General features: G+C 56.2%; 7 protein-coding genes across 7 annotated transcripts; 2 read left to right on the top strand and 5 right to left on the bottom strand.

Moving 5' to 3' along the window:
* Positions 1-218: 218 nt before the first annotated feature.
* L226DRAFT_616965 (NAD(P)-binding protein) lies at positions 219-1,386 on the bottom strand (the record flags this gene model as incomplete). Its single annotated transcript, XM_067686970.1, has 4 exons — positions 219-355; positions 417-533; positions 592-772; positions 838-1,386. The coding sequence occupies 4 exons, from the start codon at positions 1,384-1,386 to the stop codon at positions 219-221; spliced, it is 984 nt and encodes a 327-aa protein (XP_067529858.1).
* Positions 1,387-1,862: 476 nt separating this feature from the next.
* On the bottom strand, positions 1,863-3,331 carry L226DRAFT_494498 (short-chain dehydrogenase). The gene is made up of 5 exons (XM_067677487.1): positions 3,311-3,331; positions 2,548-3,234; positions 2,308-2,488; positions 2,114-2,233; positions 1,863-2,051 (listed from the first exon to the last, which is right to left on the bottom strand). The coding sequence occupies exons 2-5, from the start codon at positions 3,100-3,102 to the stop codon at positions 1,915-1,917; spliced, it is 993 nt and encodes a 330-aa protein (XP_067529857.1). The 5' UTR covers positions 3,103-3,234; positions 3,311-3,331; the 3' UTR covers positions 1,863-1,914.
* Positions 3,332-3,419: 88 nt separating this feature from the next.
* On the bottom strand, positions 3,420-6,741 carry L226DRAFT_539965 (uncharacterized protein). The gene is made up of 5 exons (XM_067681775.1): positions 6,479-6,741; positions 6,291-6,421; positions 6,052-6,224; positions 4,783-5,989; positions 3,420-4,728 (listed from the first exon to the last, which is right to left on the bottom strand). Exons 1-5 carry the CDS (start codon positions 6,663-6,665, stop codon positions 3,772-3,774), a joined length of 2,655 nt encoding a protein of 884 aa, XP_067529856.1. The 5' UTR covers positions 6,666-6,741; the 3' UTR covers positions 3,420-3,771.
* Positions 6,742-7,484: 743 nt separating this feature from the next.
* L226DRAFT_539964 (glycoside hydrolase family 105 protein) lies at positions 7,485-8,939 on the bottom strand. The gene is made up of 6 exons (XM_067681774.1): positions 8,775-8,939; positions 8,702-8,717; positions 8,545-8,648; positions 8,214-8,491; positions 8,120-8,163; positions 7,485-8,047 (listed from the first exon to the last, which is right to left on the bottom strand). Exons 1-6 carry the CDS (start codon positions 8,931-8,933, stop codon positions 7,539-7,541), a joined length of 1,110 nt encoding a protein of 369 aa, XP_067529855.1. The 5' UTR covers positions 8,934-8,939; the 3' UTR covers positions 7,485-7,538.
* On the top strand, positions 8,869-11,575 carry L226DRAFT_539963 (MFS general substrate transporter). Its single transcript, XM_067681773.1, has 10 exons — positions 8,869-9,415; positions 9,471-9,589; positions 9,640-9,683; positions 9,740-9,822; positions 9,876-9,888; positions 9,942-10,010; positions 10,073-10,349; positions 10,414-10,569; positions 10,625-10,959; positions 11,018-11,575. Exons 1-10 carry the CDS (start codon positions 9,325-9,327, stop codon positions 11,406-11,408), a joined length of 1,578 nt encoding a protein of 525 aa, XP_067529854.1. The 5' UTR covers positions 8,869-9,324; the 3' UTR covers positions 11,409-11,575.
* An 815-nt stretch (positions 11,576-12,390) lies between these two features.
* On the bottom strand, positions 12,391-13,850 carry L226DRAFT_548215 (uncharacterized protein; the record flags this gene model as incomplete). Its single annotated transcript, XM_067682572.1, has 6 exons — positions 12,391-12,435; positions 12,503-12,919; positions 12,978-13,037; positions 13,308-13,444; positions 13,496-13,762; positions 13,823-13,850. 6 exons carry the CDS (start codon positions 13,848-13,850, stop codon positions 12,391-12,393), a joined length of 954 nt encoding a protein of 317 aa, XP_067529853.1.
* A 388-nt stretch (positions 13,851-14,238) lies between these two features.
* On the top strand, positions 14,239-17,321 carry L226DRAFT_539961 (MFS general substrate transporter). Its single transcript, XM_067681772.1, has 8 exons — positions 14,239-14,557; positions 14,891-14,924; positions 14,980-15,422; positions 15,472-16,072; positions 16,125-16,184; positions 16,244-16,307; positions 16,361-16,734; positions 16,801-17,321. Exons 1-8 carry the CDS (start codon positions 14,337-14,339, stop codon positions 17,137-17,139), a joined length of 2,136 nt encoding a protein of 711 aa, XP_067529852.1. The 5' UTR covers positions 14,239-14,336; the 3' UTR covers positions 17,140-17,321.
* The last annotated feature ends 917 nt before the right edge of the window (positions 17,322-18,238 follow it).

Below are 18,238 nucleotides of genomic sequence, written 5' to 3'. Positions count from 1 at the left end.
CGGAGGTACACCACGCGTCTACCACCTTGAGAGGCGTTGAGTAATCCGTCTGACAACTCCGCGGAATGTGACGTCACGCGCAATGCCAAACGACCTTGCTCTCCTTGAATTGCTTCCGTCTACTTGCCTGAAAGTAAAGTACTTGCTTCAGACTCGGAGATATGCTTAACAAGTACAATGGGGACGATGGTACAGTATCACTGGCATGCGGCAGCACTTCAATAACAAAAAGTCTGGTCAACCAGCTTTTCGCTCACTTTCCACAGCCTAGCCGCGCTCTCCTGCTCAAGAGCATACGCCTTCGTATCCTCATCAGGCGCGCGCTGACAATCTTGCAGGTATGCCCCATTGTACCCTGCAAAGTAAACGTCGTCAGCATCGGTTGCAAATACGTGAATGGCCCGAGAAGTACTCACCGTCGAGCTTAGGGTCGAACGCGGCGACAACATGCGTCGCTGTCCCCTGAGAGATGCTCTTCCAGCTGTACTCGACTCCCTCAGCTTCCTTGTTGCCCAGTGCCTTGTCAAGGGCATCTATAGTCGCGGTCAACCTTCCAACACTACACAATCGCAGGTGCGAAGTGGCGCTCACTCAAGGCAGCGAAGTCATCCGGGTCTATGAACCGGCCCAGGTTGGTCATAATCGGGCCTGGGTGAAGGGAGAACGCCTTCAGGCCTTTCGATCCCAACTTCCGAGCGAGTTCGACGGAGAATAGAATGCTGGCGGTCTTCGACTGGCCATAAGCCATCCACTTGTTGTATACCTTGCCGTCCTGCATGATATGTCTCAGCGATGATGAAAGAGCCCCAGTGTCTAAGTACTTCGTAAGCTACACACCTGGAAGTCGAGGTCGTCCCAGCGGATGTCGCTAAGGCGGTGCCCATCGCTGCTCACGGTGACGACGCGAGGGCCCTTACTTGACGCGAGCAGCTTCGACATCACGAGGTTGGTGAAGAGGAAATGACCGATGTAGTTAGTGCCAAACTGCTGCTCGATGCCGTCAACTGTCTTCCCGTAGGGGATAGCCATGATTCCCGCGTTATTGACCAGGACATCTAAAGGTTCCGGCCAAGAGAGGACCTCCGCCGCCGCCTTGCGAACCTGAGCCTGGGAAACAAGGTCGAGCTCGAGCGTGCGCGTCGCCACTCCCGGGTGGACGGACTTGATCTCTTCAGCCGTCTCTGCAAGCTTTGGTCCCCTGTGCCCGGCGAGGATCACCAGTTTCGGCTGGTGTGCCGCGACGGCCTTCGCGAACTGTGCACCCAGGCCTCCGGGTGCTGCACCAGTTACGAGGATAGTTCGGCCAGCGATGAAAGAGGAGAGAGCGGAAGCAACCTCCTCGGACGTTGTGGAGGCGTTGAATGCCGGGTTAGAGGTGATCGACATGCTTTGCTTGCGTTGTAGGCCAGATGAGTTGTAGTGCACCTTCGGATGCGTTCAACATTATATATACCTCCTGCTCAACTCACCGCCCGGTGTGGTGCAGGCGTACGTCGATGTTTGCTAGTGAACATGTGGACTGTGTAGCAACATAGACGGCGCTGTGTTACCTTGTCCTAGTTCTAATTGGAGATGTTGTCATGTCCCCGCCGGACCGCTTCCGACATCCTGCAAGGACATACGCCTACCCCTAACCAGCGGCAAGCGTTCAACATCAAGGGGTGCACAATCCGGAGGCAGGATCGTACTCACCGCAATGTCTAAGTAGGCCAGGTTCATGCACGCCCCACAGGGTCAACGACCTGCGAAATGAAATTGCCTGATCTTGTGGTCGTCCATGTATGCCGATCGGAAGAAAACAGGCAAGGGGGAGCAAACGCACCTGACATACGTTGCGCCTCAAAGATGTGCTCGGACTGAGTACGCGAACCATCAATGGTATCTCTTGCGAAACGGAAGGATACATCAACTGCTTCAATAATCGAAGCTCTGGCCAACGAGCTGTTCGCTCAGCTTCCATAGCCTCGCTGCACTACTCTTGTCAAGCACATAAGGTTTCGTATCCTCCTCAGGTGCACGCTGGCAGTCCTGCAGGTACGCCCCGTTGTGTTCTGGCGAGATGTCCAATGCAGCTGTCAGCTAAGGGTGCCAATTGATAGCCAACTTCACCCACCTGCGAGCTTGGGATCAAACGCGGCGACAACATGGGTTGCTGTGCCTTGAGGGAGAGTCTTCAACCTGAATATGAAACCCTCAGTGCCCTGCTTGTGACCCATTGACTTGTCGAGGGCCTCTGCGTATCGTAGGTTAGCATCATGCGAGTTGAACACGGTAGTAGGCGCAATGTGCCAGGAACTCGGTGCTCACGCAAGTCGGCAAAGTCGTCCCTGACAGCGGACCGACTGAGATTGGTCCTGATGACGCCTGGGTGGAGGGAGAACGCAGTGAGGCCTTTGGATCCCAGCCGCTGCGCGAGCTCGACGGCGAAAAGGATGTTGGCGGTCTTCGACTGGCCATATGCGATCCACTTGTTGTAAACCTTCCCGCCCTGGGGGGGATTTTGTCATCCGCGCTGTTCGACAAACGTGATCGATAAGAACGACATACCTGGAAGTCGAGGTCATCCCAGCGGATGTCGCTAAGCCGGTGCCCGTCGCTGCTCACGCTGACAACGCGAGGCCCCGCACTCGACTCGAGCAGCTTCGGCATGATCAGGTTTGTGAAAAGGAAGTGGCCGATATGGTTCGTCCCGAACTGCATCTCGAGGCCTTCGGGGGTCTTTCCATAGGGAGTAGCCATGATACCGGCATTGTTGACGAGGACGTCTATAGGCCCAGACCAAGAGAGGACCTCCGCCGCCGCCTTGCGGACTTTATCCTGGGAGCTGAGATCGAGCTCGAGCGTGCGCGTCGCGATGCCCGGATGGGCAGCTTCGAGAGCCTTGGCCGGCTCGGCGAGTTTTGGGGCACTCCGCCCTGCGAGGATGAGCAGCTTCGGTTGGTGTGCGGCGACGACCTCGGCGAAGTGTGCACCAAGGCCACCTGGGGTTAGGCCGGTGACCAGGATGGTCTTTCCAGCGATGTAGGAGGATAAAGCCGCCGCGACCTCCTCGGCAGTGGTGGAGGCGTCGAAGCTTGGGTTGGAAGTGATAGATGCGGACATGCTTGCGTGAACGTTTGTGGTTGAAGTTCGATGGGGTAACTACTGAGTCCTGAGACGTGATCTTCCAGGGTGACGTAGACTGCCTGCCGACTCCTCCCGATCGGAAGGCAGCATCGAAGAGAGGACATGCACCTGCGATTGAATATTGAACCCGTTAGTAAGCATCTGGCCGACGAATGGAAATCATCGATACTAGAGAACAACTGACTAAGATAGTGGTGACACGGCGGATGTCTCCCCGCGTGGGAACATGCTAACATCCGCCATCTTGAAGCTCGAACTTAAGGCCCACGGTGGTATGGACCACAAGTGTTACAGTTGCGCATAAGTACTGCAACTCACTCAGTTGCCACAGATGCTACGACTATCAAGTACATCGAGTGCGGTCACAAATAGCAGGAGTCATACATAAATCGTGAAGATCGTAACGGGACGTGCAAAGCAGTCAGCTCGTATCAGCGACAAAACTAGAAATCGGATGAGTATCGTGGTATGTAGATAGAAGTACTAAGTGGATGGGGTCATAGACATATAGGCAGGATAGATTACAGTCGTAACATGGTATCGAAGCAAACGCACAGCAGAAGGTATAGACTGTCAAGCGGAACAGTTCAGCAACAAGGAGCCAAAGCAGAAACAAAGAATCCGAGTCCAGAATAATATCACCAATCATCGTCGCGCGACGTTCGTCGAGCTACGGTTGCGGATGCCACCAGTCACGTCCGTCTGCAGCGTCTGCAACCGGCCATCCTCCTCCGCGAACGCCAGGCTGTTTCGATAGCCTCCCGCCAAAGCAGTGTTGCTCCCGTTCTTCTTTGAGTCCAACGAGAACGCATTCCCCATCACGGGCATGCTCAGCCGTCTGATCCATCCACCTCTCGGCTTCTCCGGGCGGAGCATTATGGGCGGTTCTGGGGGACGCGTATCTCGCGGAGATGAGGGTGTGGCCCTGTACTTCGACGCAGAGCACGCCTCGCATCCACAGCATGACGCATGGTCGGTGGGTTGCTGAGAAGCTGGTGATGACGGTTGGCTGGAAGGTTGCCTCGACACAGCCTGCGACGAAGGAGGCGGGACGAGATGAGTCGCACTCTGCGAATACGAAGATGGGTAACGGGACTGCAGCGTGTCGATGGTTGGCCGCTGCGTCGTCGTCGACCGAGGACCACCAGTTGCCCTGGTGCCGTCGTTGACATAGCCATCCGACCTCGCTGCCGTGCCTCCCGTGCCTCCACGAGCGTTCAGCAACTGCAGGCGTTCCCTCTCGAGTTCACGCGCTCGCTGTTCGATCTCGCGCTCCTTTAGACGAAGCTCGTGTTCCCGCTCCCGCAACTCGAGCTCCTCAAGCTCTTCGATACGTTGCCGTCTGACGGCAAGTTCATCGGCAGATGGTGTTTGAGGTGTGGTAGAGTATCGAGATGTAGCAGTCATCGACGAAGGCTCTGGCATCCGAGAGTACGCCTCCACAGACGGTCGTCTGCGTTCCCGCGTAGGCGAGTCTGTTTGTGGCCGTTGTGCGCCGCTCGTCGGCTCATATCGATTCGCCAAGTTCGACACGCTGGTGGGTAGTCTAGGCAATTCTCTAGGTGGGGGCGACCGTGGTGGTGGTGAAGATGGGCCGGGTTGCTGCACGCAGAAGTCAGCACCACCATGCATTGATCTATTATTCGCGGGACTTACACGAGCATACCGATCGCGCAAAGCAGCCACCATACTGCCAGTGCTCTTTCCCGTGTCATTGCGTTCTACGATCTTCCCTAGGGATGGCTCCATTGTCCGCACCCGGGACGATTCGCTGCTTCGTCGCACCCCAAACTCAGCGTCGTCTATATAGTCGCCTCTCCTGTAGGAGGAAGGGACGCTGGGAGGCGGAGTTGAGACTTGCTCGGGATTAGGAACCCCCTCTCTCTCGGGGTCCAAATGTGTTCGGCCCATCACTGGTGATGAAGAGTGCGATGAGTGACTTGTCTGAGAGTATGAAGATGGAGGCGGTTGTTGTCGGTCGCGAACGCCGGTATTGAATGAGGTATCTGGCTTCGTGTCAGCAAGGTCCCTGAGGGTATTGGAGGGGGCCGTCGTGGTCGGTGGAGTAGCCAGCTCGGTGCGAAGTGTGGGTGGAGTGCGGTTGTCCTCGGTCAGAGCAGGGGTATTGAGGGCACTGTCTGGAATGGGAGATTCTGTGAGGCGTGGGAAAGGTGTAAGACCAGAGTCCTGCGATTCAGGTGCAGGCTCAGCGAGCGTATTCTGGTTACCGCTCTGCAGTGAAGAAGGAGGAGGAGGAGCGTTGGAGTTGAATCGACTGCCGTTGAGTCGAGGGATAGGGAAGTGTGTAGGTGGAGCAGGGAATGCAGCGAGAGAGGCAAGGGTTGTCGAGTGTCCGTCGGCAGACTTTGTCGGCTCATCTATCTCCTTTGCGGGATCGGATGAAGGGGCGCTACCAATGGCAGGCAGCTCCGCTGCAGGGGTCGGAGGGAAGTACTGCGGAGGGGGTATCGGCGACTGTCCTGAAGGAGTGACTGCGCGAGGGTTGGAATCCTGTTCGGAGGCATGGCGCGAAGAATACTCAGGTGCGGGCTTCTCCATGGGAGTCACAGCAAGTTCTCGAGTATCAGCAGTAGTGCCATAGTCTTGCTTGCCGGCGACTGGAGCTGTGGAGGAAGTCTCTGACTGATCCGCCGCGTTTTCATCCGGAAGGTCTTGGGGGATCGCGCCCGCCCATCCTCCTTCGCACAGAGCCTTCCACTGACCCAGCGAGCCGACAGTGGGGGAGAAGCGTCGGACAGCTTCACACCCTCGCATCCACTCAGCATCTGCAACGCGTGAGAAGCTCGCAGCCAAATTGTACATCGTGGATGTGTGCTTCTGGGTGACGAGGAGGGCATGATTGCTGGAAGTAGGATGCAACGAGTGAACATGAGAAGAGAGAGATTGAAAAGCTCTGTAACATACTATTTCTCCCTGTTCACTTCCGGCCCGAGAGTGCTGAGCAGGTTGATGTACCGTGTGTGCTCATCCGCAGCGTCGCGCGGGTTCTTCTTCGCTTTGCGCTCATACATCTGACCAGCCTGTTTGATCTTCTGGTTCGCAGATGCAATCTTGTCATCATGAGCCCGTTCCTCTTTCTGCAGAACGTCAAGGAGAGATCTAGGGATTGTCATGGAGGCCGATCATGGAGGCCGATAACTCACTGCAAGCTTCTTGAACCACTTCTTCACCTCCGCACTCACACTATCGCACTCCTTGTCCGCATACTTTGCGAACTTGGAGTCCACCTCCGCCATGGCCTCGAAGATCGTCGCGCTTGCGTTCAGAGCGTTCGCTGCATCCGTCTCAGCTTCCATGCACCCTCTCCAACTACACACACTACTGCACATACCTGGTATCTCAGCAACGCATTTCACAGACGAGGCTTCGCGCAGAGCCTTTGCCAGCTTCTTCTGCAATGATACGATAGCATTGGCTGCCTCGCAGTAATCATTCAAGATGTTGACGACCGATTCGAGGGTCTTGCATGACTTGTGTATCTCGTTTCGCTCAGCAAGGCCTCCGGAGGATGCTGACATGCTGTCTGTCGCCGCAGATGAGCTGTCGACACCGAGCGGGACGTCTAGAGAGCGAAGAAGGATAACCGCGAGTGGGTCAATTCCTGGCTATTCCTGGCTGCGCGCAGCCGGACCGCGAGCACGAGATTAAGGCGGCGATTTAAATCAATGCCAACCCCGTTCAGGAACACGCTGTTTGTTTCATCTCCGCAACCTCTCCGCTGAGAATGCTTCGGTCTTCCATCGCAGCATGCAGAGACAAGTTCGCAATGCAGCAGTCTTCATTGCCTCGCTAAGTACTCAGCTCATGTGCTACACGTACTCTTCATGCTATGAAAACCAGTGAGGATGGATGTGGCCACCGTCCGACATCCCCCCTCCTTCCTCTCAGCTAGCCACATATAGCCATACTGCGCACACGCCTCACAAGCTCCGCAACCGCGTAGACACGAGAAGCCCTGTTGCAATGGGAGGCCGGGAACCATGTTCACGAATAGACTCACAAGGTTGCCGAGAGGAACTGGCGATCGTCTACCGTGCTCTGGGACGATCGGCGCCGTGGCATGCATAGAGTCGGTCACGGCCATGCGCCAGGACGTCTCGTACTCACATATTGTTTCATGCATACCCATGTTCTCGCATGAACTGTGCTTCGAACGCAGACAAGACGAGAGGACCTAGGTGGGCGTTATGCTTTTGAAGGCTTCAAGGCGTGCGCAATGGTCGAACATACCCCGGCAGTCTCTTGGACAGGAAAAAGCGAAGTTTTTACACTTCATTTCAGGATCGAATGCTGCGTTGCGTGGGTCCTAAGTATTGCTGGTGAGGCATGATGCATTGTACAACTAATACAACTAATAGAAACTGCAACTTCAGGTCCCTCACCCGGCGATCCTAAATGAACGTCCTCAGATGCTCCGTTAACGCAAGCAGAGCCAAGCTCTGCCCGTATGGCATACTCGTCAGCGGAATCTTCTTGTAGTCCTCCGGGTCGTTGAACACCGGAGTGCCGAACGACGTCTGTAGCAGCTCCCCTTGTGGCGATATGTTCGCCAACACGCCCTCCATCGCCTTCTTCGCCGCATTCACATATCGCTCCTCCTTCGGAATCAGGCGCATTCGGAGCGCCTTCGCGATGCCGTACGCAAAGCCCGCCGTGGCCGACGCCTCGAGGTATGACGACGGGTCGTCGATGAGCGTGTGCCAGAGGCCCGTCTGCTGGTCCTGATACTTGACGAGTGCGTCAATCTGCGCGACAAGTGACGTGGTGAGGAACAGGCGCAATCCGTCCGTCGCGGGAAGGTTCAACATCTCGATGAAGTCCGGGATTGCGACCGTCACCCAGCAGTTTCCGCGGCCCCACCTGGCCTTGCCGAAGTGGTGGCGCCCATCGAACGTCCAGCCTGCAAGTCAAGGAGAGGCCGTTAGCCCCTCTTCCCGGGCCGCAGTATGGAGACAAGACAACGGAGGCGTACCGTGAAACCACAGCCCCGTCTGCAGATCCTGGAGATACTTCACACTAGTGCGCCCGTTAGCGGTACGGTCCTCATGTGCTGATCGAAGACTTACTGCAGCATGAACTGGCGCTTCGCCTCCTCGACGTAGTGCGGTCGGTTCAAGACGAGGCCGATTTTGACGAGTGGAAGGACGCTCATCATGAGCGTGTCGTCCCAGAGTTGCTGATAATTGTCGGTGAGGTACGTTACGTGTTGTAAACCGCCTTCCTCTGTGCGAGGCATGTCGTACATGACCCATTCCGCCCAGGAGTCCAGATGTGGATAATAATCCGCTGCTCCCTTCTCATGCAGGTATGCAGCAGTGAGCAGTGGAGACATGGTGTTGACATTCTAGACATCGTGTCAGCGACGGGCCGCAGCGGGAATAGGAGGGCGAATCTAACCTTCGTTGTCCCGATCTCAAATCGGTCCTTGAACCAAGCAAGAGCGATGTCCAATGCACGCTTATCCCCGGTGATCTCATGGAATTTCAAGAGGCCATAGAGTCCTAGAACCGATGTGTGAGTCGTGCTCTCGTGATATAGGAGGAGCAGGCCTAACCGACTCCGTGCGTCCACTAGGTAATATCCGAGGTAAGGGCACCGCACTCAGGAACAAAGCGAGGCTAACTAACCTCCCAGTCTTCCCAACCTTTGGTATCGATGATTCGCCCGTCGGCGAGAGGCATGAGGAACTCGCCCGTCTCATCCTTGATGTTAACGAGACATGTAATGAGGTTGTTGATATGCTTGATCGTCGCGACCTTGGCCTGGTTTATATTCCTGAACGACATGGCGGCAACTGAGGGGTTAGTTGTATCGCTCCCCGGTGCGCCCCCTTTATGCTGCCTGTGATGCGCCCTACAACGAAGCGAGCGGGCCGCGGTGCGCGGGGGGCGTTGTTTATCCGGGCCGCTCTGCGCCGGGAAAACCCCACACTCCCCCGTACCCCGCATCTGCCCCGCAGCGTCGTTCCTGGGAGGCTGATCGAACACGAGAACCGGAGAGGTCTTTAGCCGCTCGCTAGCCTCGCCCGGAGCTTCGCAAGGTCGCCATCCGGGGTCAGCTGAGGAACGCTAAGCATATGTCGTAACGTGTTGAACGCGTATAAATTGCTTTTCGTCTGCAGAATGGGTGCTCTGCCTTGCCTTGCCACGACCGCGACAACCGCAACCTTCCTTAGTCATGGCGGCACTCACAAAGGACTCCATGTTCGAGCGTCACATCGAGGACGTCGAGAAGGATATCGTTTCCGTGACCAGTGGTGAGACAAGACGTACGTATCTCTCTCCCGTCTGGGTCGACCAGAGAGCTCACGAACTTCCTCGCAGCCGCAGCTGGCATCGATTCCGAAGTCGCAAACTTCTTCGCCTCGCAGAGCCAAGGTCCCATTGAGATTGACGAGGCGACCGACAGGAGGCTAAGGTGGATGATACACAAGCGTGTCCTGGTGCGTGTCTCGTCTGTACCGATAAGGTGAAGGGCTGACATGCAGCGCAGCTCGTCATGGTGGTGACATACTTTGCGCAGACTCTCGACAAAGGGTACGCTCGTTACGCTTTCCGGGTGACTTGGAACATAAGTTTGACGTCAACCACAGCACGATCAACTTTGCCTCCATTATGGGTATCGTGGAAGACACCCATCTGGTCGGCCAGCAGTACTCATGGTTGACAACTTGCGGTACGTCTCACTGTGTGCTCATATTTGTCGCTCGCACTCACGCACCCCCATAGTGTACCTGGCCATGTAAGCCCCTTCCACTTACAAGTCTTTCCGATCGACCCTGACAACACCCCCAGCCTAGCCTGGGAGTTCCCCACAAATCGTCTGATCCAACGTCTTCCGATCGGCAAGTACCTGTCCTTCAAGTACGTTCAATTCCGGATTCCTGTGTGGTGCTTTACCTCTCATGCTAATTCTCTCCTTGCAGCATCGCAGCATGGGGTGCAGTCCTCGCCTGCACGGCTGCATGCAAGAACTTCACTGGTCTCATCATCGTTCGCACGCTCCTCGGTATCTTCGAGTGCGTCTGCCAGCCCGCTTTCGTCTTCCTCTCTACGATGTGGTACCGTCGTGAAGAGCAGGCCCTCGTCATCGGGGCATTCTACTCGATGAACGGGTTCCAGCAATGCGTTGGTGGTTTGATCGCGTATGGCGTGGCCCAGATCGAGGGCCAGGTCCTCAAGAACTGGCAGATCCTCTTTACGGTGAGCTTCCCTGATGGCCATTCTCCATGCATCGAACGAGACTGAACTACGTTACGACATGCAGATGCTTGGTTGCATCACATTCGTGTGGGGCATCTTCGTCGGCTTTTGGCTTCCGGACTCTCCCATTCGCGCCACATGCTTCTCGCCAGAAGACCGTCTGCTCATGGCCGAGCGTGTGCGCAAGAACGAGACCGGGATCCAGAACAAGGAGTTCAAGGTACGCCTACTGATCCGACCCCCTCTCATCGCCGCTGACCTACTTCTTCTTCCAGTGGTACCAAGTCCGTGAAGCTCTCAGCGATCCCGTCGTGTGGTCTGTCACTCTCATCTCGTTCACCAATGGCATGCCCACCGGCGGACTCGGCGCGTTCTCCAACCTCATCATCAAGGCGTTCGGCTTCACTACATTGCAGACGTACCTGCTTGCGATCGCCCAGGGTGCCATCATCATGACCTTCCTGTTCAGCGCGGCGTACCTCTCCAAGCGGTACAACCAGAAGCTCCTACTCGCGATCATCTACACGCTGCCCAACATCATCGGCACCGTCGTCTTCCTCACAGTCCCAACGCGCAGCGACACGAAAGTCGGCCTGCTCATCTCGTTCTAGTGAGTCTTCGAAGCGTACATGTTCGCTTGGACCGTCCTTGACCGTCCCGCAACCCAGCTTGACCATGGCCTTCGGCGCCGTATCCGTGCTCAACCTCGCCGTGATGTCCAACAACGTCGCCGGCCGGACCAAGCAAGTCGTCGCCTCCTCACTCGTCTTCATCGCCTGGGCCGTCGGGAACGCCGTCGGTCCACAAGTCTTCCGCGCGAACGACGCCCCGCGCTACATCAAGGCCTTCATCGCGCACATGGTGGTCTACGCGCTCCAGGTCGTCGTTCTTTTCTTCCTCCGGCTCTACCTCATGCGCCTCAACGTCCTCAAGCGCCGCGCGGCGGCCCTCCGCGAGTCCACTGCGAATGGCGAGGACAGGGATGAGCACCTCGCGCACAACCATGCGTTTGACGACCTTACCGACCGCGAGAACCCCGATTTCCGGTACACGTACTAAGCAGACGTGTCGTTGTGGGTGGATTGCGGCCCCCCAGACCTCGGCCGCTGGGATTGTACTTACGAATTATGGTACTTTAATGAACGCTACGCTGTTGATTTAAGTGTCTCTTCGACTGTTGTATAACTAGTTTTGGTGTCATATACAAGCCGGATCACGTCGGATGGAAATGTCTCTCAAAGGATTGGAGGCGATGGACACAAGACAGACAAGATGGTCTGGGCCGTGACTGGACTCTGGGTGAAACACATGGCTTTCAGTGATAAGGGCACGCTGAACATCGATGACGGGGTGGGCGAGCACGTCAGACGACCACGAATGTCGAACAAGGACGGTGACTGGCGTATCAAATCCATGTTCAGAGACGTATCATTCCGCAAAACCCTACCTGCACAACACTAGAAGTATATGCGAACAGGCGTATGTACCCCAAACGTCCGATGTATGGACACTATCGAACAAAACGAGTGTCCGTCGTCGAGACCAGAGATACGGGCTACTAGTACCACGTACGATGCTGATATGTATTGCGTGCCGTACGGAATGCGGAATGGTGGCGGCAATCGGCGCCGTCCACCTTGAGAAACCGAGAACCAGATGACGAGACAAAATGCCGTCTACATTGCAGGCATGCATGAAATCATGAGGTGAGTGCTGATGCTATCGATGGTGATGGTGAGAATTGTTAGAGATATGAAATGTGGAAAATGTGTGATGCAGTAGGATGCAATGCGTCCGACGTGGCAACTAGTGACCCGGTGAGGGTTACATGGCAGGCCGCAGGTATCGGCACCATGCCCGGAAAGCGCCCTAAAAGGGCCATGGGTTTGTAGAGGTACCGCAGGGAGGTAGCGTGGCGACAAGAGGGAAGCACGGAGGTAGCGGATTCAAGGTGCGTGCGTAAGGTGCCCCGCCGAGGGTGTGCGCTACGGGGCGCAGATGGCTTGGTAAGACTCAAGGGGGAAAGCAACTTCCCGGAGTACTATGCGTGTGGGGTTGGCTGCTGATATGGCTGCCCATTTGCATCCTGCGAAAAATCAAGCGTCCGAGCATGAGAAGAAAATCTCTCTCGCGATCCCGTCGCAGTGACGTACCAGGCGAGCCCTTTTCACAGGCCGCGGGCGCACTCCCGGGACACCTGCCTTCGCGACCTTGACGTCCCCGCCTGGAGGTGGGATATTGCCGTTGACCTGCAGTCCGTTCTCTTCTCGCTCGCGTTTGACACCTCTGTGAGGGGCCGCGGCAGCAGGGTGCTGTTGTGTCGGCGCTGGGGTGGAGACCGCCGGCGCGGGCGTTGACACGGAGTGCGGCGTGCCGATGCCCGCGGGAGGTGGCTTCACAACCCCCGGTCTTGGGGTCGCTGTCCGAGGAGGCGCCGCAAGAGGGACGGTGCCATTTGGTGGCGCCACGCCAGGTGTTGTTGGAACGCCCGAGACTGGTGTATTCGGTCCTGCGGCAGCAGCGCCCTGCACCATACCCTGCCCTTGCTTTGCGAGCTTCTTGAGCTCTTTCTGCAGGCGCAAGGCAAAGTATGAGACACGAATGCATTCGAAAGGCAGACTGACTTACCCTCCGTTTCCGGTCTTCCCGGGCCTGCGGTGACTCTGCCACTAGCGCATTGATATTCCACTGCAAAGTGGTCAGCCAAGACGCGTCATAGGCATTGACAGGGTCGCAGATAGGTATAATGAAGGCGGCACAGCACACACATAGCAGCCAAAGCGTCGTATGGAGTGTCACCGATCGTCAAGATGGAGCCTGCACACCTGGACGAGGGCCATGAAGCACTCGTTTCGGGAGCATGTACAACAACAACACACGCGTGTGCGTTCCATGATTGTTTCTCTTTGTACGGGAGAAGATGGACCGGGGGTGAAGGTTCAGAACAAAGAAACGTACCCCTTTCAGACCCTCCAAGCTGACCGAGAACGCCTCTCGCGTCGTCTTCTGAGAGAAAGGTTTGATCTCCTGCTTCTGCTTTGGCGGAACCATCATCAAATCCGCGAGATATGTGTCCTTGCGCATCGAGTGCTTGCCTGCAGCACGGCTGTCGCATCATAGCGTCGCGTGCAGAACAAAGGACGTACCAGGGATGGCCTTAATCAATTGCTTATAGTTCTTGTGCTTCTTCTCACCCTTCCCGCCATCCTCATCGTCTCCATCGCCACCTGGCCCTGGTGTCGGGGCAGCGGGTGACGAAGGCGGTACCTCCTTGCCCTTGCCCTTGTCTGTGGCGCCGAGGTGCGAGACGGGTGGAGCGTATGGCCGGACGTACTTGTCGTAGGCAGGAAGCAGCTGGAAGCGTTTTAGGAGGTCCTCTGTGCTCCTGAAGTATGGTGGTGGTTGTGATGGGCCTGGACACGACAGGTGGTCAGCATAATCAAGGACGCCAAGTTTGCTGGAGTATGATGGACCTGGAGGCGGCAGGAAGAGAGACGGCATGTCTGGAAGTGATGAAGGGCCAGCAACAGCATTCGCGTGTTGCGGCGGATGTGGTGAGGGTTGCTCGTCGATGTCCATGGCGGCGGCGGCAGCGGCGGCGACAGCGACGAGAGAGCGTGAAGTCAAGACGCGGTGAGCTCACGGCTCCGGCTACGGCCAAAGCGATTCAAACTCAGAATGGTTTGTGTTTCAACCGGGGGTAATTCAACGCGGTAAGTCCCGTTTCAAGGGGGATATCATGCCCGAGTAAGTGTTGTCAGCGGCAAAACCACCCCGGGTAAACGAGGTTTGTTATCTGATAAGAGGAGATTATCACCGGGTGTATAAGCAACGGATTCTTATCATGACACGGACTTGTACGGACCGCAAGCGACGCTGCTGCTGAGGTCATCTTATCTTCAGCCACCGCCACGAGCAGCGACGAGGCGTGCGCATGGCCCTCGCGTCCTCGCCGTCTCTCTCTCCTCGACGACCACCACATCCGCCATGAGCTCAGAGGACACCTACCAGGCCGTCGACGCCGTCGTCTCCTCCAATTTCTCCATCTATTCGCCTTCGGTCTCGCGCCCACGCGGATCCGTGCAACCCTACCCCGGAAGTGCATCACGCACGCGTCTTGGGCAGTCAGCTGGCCTCTCTGAGCAAGATGCTCTCCTGGGCGGCGGAAAGCCCGCAAAGAAGCCATTCTACCGTCCCCGACCCCTGTGGTATGTATCCTACGCTGCTAGTCTCTCGTAGATCGAGTCACGCCATGCGGACTTTGTCTCTCCGGAGGCCGTCGGCACGCTTATCATCATGAGAGTGCATGAGGATCTCTACGTCCTTTCAGCACGAGCGTGCGTAGATTTTTGCCAGTGTTTCATGTGCGAGCACTCTCGTGCGCATGTGGAGCGTTAAGTGCTGCCTGTCCATGTTGATACGCGCACGGCCATCCTCAGGCTTGGATGGCCGGTGTCGCGATCACGCCTCCCACTGAATACTGTCAACCCTTGCTGCTTTGATAGTCACGAGGCCGTGCTAACATCGTTGCATCTCTTCAGGCTTGTCCCCTTTGCAGTTGTCGCGTCCATCGTCGTGAGTCGTCCACAAGCCTCATGACATCACTCTTGCCTCACCGGTTCAACCTTAGCGCGGGATGACCCTTGCTCCCCGAGTGCAAGTCTACACCCAGCTATCGTGCAACGCAGTATACGGCCACGACGTGTACGACCACACGCGTGTCAACGAGACCTCTCTCTTCCCCAACTCACACCACATTCCTTCACTTCCCTCACATTCCGCAGCCTCAGTGCCACTGGAGCTACACTTCCCAGCATCCCAGCAGTCCGTCTACGCAAACTTGAACGGGACCAAGCCAAGCGATGACGACGACGAGCCCGATCCCAGACGACCGCCTTCCGAACGCTGTATCAAGGATCCTGCTGTGCAATCACGAGCAGCGCGTCTGCAGACGATCATGACAACCACAATGGGCGTCCTCTCTGCGCTCACTACCGGTTGGTGGGGCCACTTCGGTGAAACAAATGGACGGACGCGCGTCCTCGCTGTCGCTACATTTGGACTGTTTATGACGTTCGTACTTTCTATACACGCACTGGAACCAAGCTTATTCTTCCTGCAGCGATCTAGTGTTCATCCTCGTGTCTACACCGCATAGTATCTTCGCTGCTCATGGCCACAAGTTGCTCATCATCTCGCCCATTATTGAAGGTCTATGCGGCGGCTGGTCCACACTTCAGGCTGCAACCTCAGCGTACATCTCGGACTGTACCTCGGACGGCTCCAGGGCACACATCTTCTCGCGATTCACTGGGATGTTCTTCCTTGGCTTCGCTGTGGGACCCACCATTGGTGCTTTCCTTATCAAGCACCCGTTCATCCCCGTATTCTCGCCCGCCATCGGTGTTCACAACGGCGCGCCGACAGTTACCTCGGTGTTCTACGTTGGCGCCACCGCATCCTTTATCAACCTCATGCTGGTCATCTTCCTGTTCCCTGAGTCCCTCCACAAGAAGCGGGCTAAGATGGCAGCGCAATCGCTCCTGCCAGCTATTTCCACTCCTTCGGCCGAAGGCGAGGCTGTCCAAGGCATCGTTCATCGATTCATCAGCCCACTTAAGCTCTTCCTGCCGAAGACGGTCCATGGTCCGAACGGCACGAAGCACACGGATTGGAGCATGACCCTTCTAGCCACGGTGCTGTTTGGTTACCTGCTCTCCAATGTATGTTCACCTGTCGGGGCTCGCTATAGCACGAAACTAATAAACGGCGAAGGGTATCTTCCAGATCAAGTATCTCTACGCGGAGCATGTCTATGGTTGGGGTGCGGAGCAGGTGCGTTGATGGCGAAATGTTTCACATAGAGCATTGGAGTACTGACCTTCACTTCGTAGCTGAGTTATTACATCTCGGCTATGGGCTTTGCCCGTGCCTTGCATTTACTCCTCGTCCTTCCTTGTGAGTTATATATCCTTTTCAAGCTAGGTCATCTCTCAACTCCCGCCTTCCAGTCATCATCTCGACCTTCAAACCTAAGCCCAAGCCCAAGCCCGCGCAGCCAGGCGCTCAAGTAGCCAACACCGGGAAGCCTAACGCGGCCGCCCTCGCCAAGGAGATGCGTTTCGACATGGCACTCATCCGCGGTTCGCTCCTCATCGATTTGTTCTCGCACTCAATTGTCGCGCTCTCCTCCCCCGAAGCTGGTCCAGCTGCAGGTCAGGCGCTTTTCGTGGGCGCGACCGCCATGAACTCGTTCGGCGCTGGCCTGATCCCTGCCGTCAACAGCCTCGCGCTCTGCATCCTCCAATCTCGTGGCGTGACCGACACGGGCAAGATGTTCGGCGCGTTCTCTGTCCTGCAGGCCACCGGCCAGATGATTGTCGGGGTACGTCCGCCATCAGCATACTTTCACATATGTATATCGTGGGTACTGACGTAATCATCGCTGCAGCCCATCCTGTTCGGTATCATTTACAGCAACACTGTCGCGACATTCCCGAAGACAATCTTCGCCTTCGCTGGGTCCCTCGTCTTTGTCTCGCTCGTCGTCTTCATCTTGCTCCGCCCCGATGCGATGCTTAAGCCGCACGGCAAGGGTAAGCGCGTCGGCGCTGGCCCTGCCACCCTGGAGGCACATCTCGACATTCCGCGCGGCCGCTCGCGGAAGAGCAAGGATATCCGCCAGAGCTTCAGCGGGATGCAGATTCCTCCATACGCTGGCCAATCGTATGGTGCCACGAGCTCGAGCTCGGGGTCAGGGTCCGCGTCCGGGTTTGGTTCGGCGTCGTGAGCTGTGGATCTTCCCTGTTTTCTGTCCCCATCTATGTATGGTCGTGGTGATCTAGAGGTTAGCGTCTGCTTGGATAGTTGGTTATCGGTAAAGCGGTTTATCAGCGAACATCTCATTATAATGTGTTTTATTCTATGTATAGTAGAGTTGGTAGCAATGGATCAACGGTTGGATGTACGCATGCATGACCCTGCATGGCGCAAGGTCTAGGCCTATCAGGCGCGGGGAGGGTCGACGTGGCAAGTGGGTCCCTTCATCTTTTCCATTCTGAAGAGCTCCGTTGGCTGCTTAGTCTCCATTACTATCACCAGTGTGCCTGTCCTAGATGGCCGCCACTAGCATTGGCCCTGCGCTAGCGGTTGCTCCATAGCACATCAAAGCCTGTAGAACTCCCTCAGCATCCTAAGCCATTGGTAGCTTGAGCGCTCGTGCAGTCTTCAGGATAGTAGGTGCTTCCTCAACACAGCGTATTTCTGCTATGTACACAAGTAAGCAGCTAAGATGACGTGGTTAACGGAACCGCCTGCGAATGACTATACCTGCTATATCGGGAGTACTGCTCAGAGGCCTCGTGGCGCCGATCCGAATGGACAGCACACGCGCAGCGCCGGTCTCGGACTTGGAACCGCCCTTGAATCATCCTTCAATATCTATCTGTCGGCTACAAGTCGGCCATATAAACTTCTTCTCTGGGTGCGCTGTTCCGAGAGACTGCAATACCGTACTACGCAGGCTGTCACCGCTATGGGGCCGAGCGGCAGTGAGCATGAGCTTCCCTCGAATTCGACAATTCAGTCCTATACACGCCTTCCTATGGTGTCGCCAAGGCGATGCAAAAAACACCTCACATGACATCGAGGTATGATGAAAGGAAGATCTCTTACTTCCCAAGCACGCCCGTGGACTCCACTACTGACTGAGACGTGATGGCGATATGATCGCTGTATGTATGTCCCGATATGCCCATTCACGCTAACTGGACGCTCTGACTCCTTGCATCATACCTACCCAGCGAACGTTACGGATTCATCAAAGCTTCCGCCTCATAGAAACCCGCGCGGAGTTTTCTCGTATGAAGGACATACCTTGAGTACGTCCA

Source organism: Lentinus tigrinus, assembly GCF_003813185.1.
Source record: "Lentinus tigrinus ALCF2SS1-7 unplaced genomic scaffold L226scaffold_49, whole genome shotgun sequence".
NCBI lineage: Eukaryota > Fungi > Basidiomycota > Agaricomycetes > Polyporales > Polyporaceae > Lentinus > Lentinus tigrinus.
Note: the sequence above shows the minus strand (reverse complement) of the source record. Positions and strands in the feature narration are given on the sequence as shown.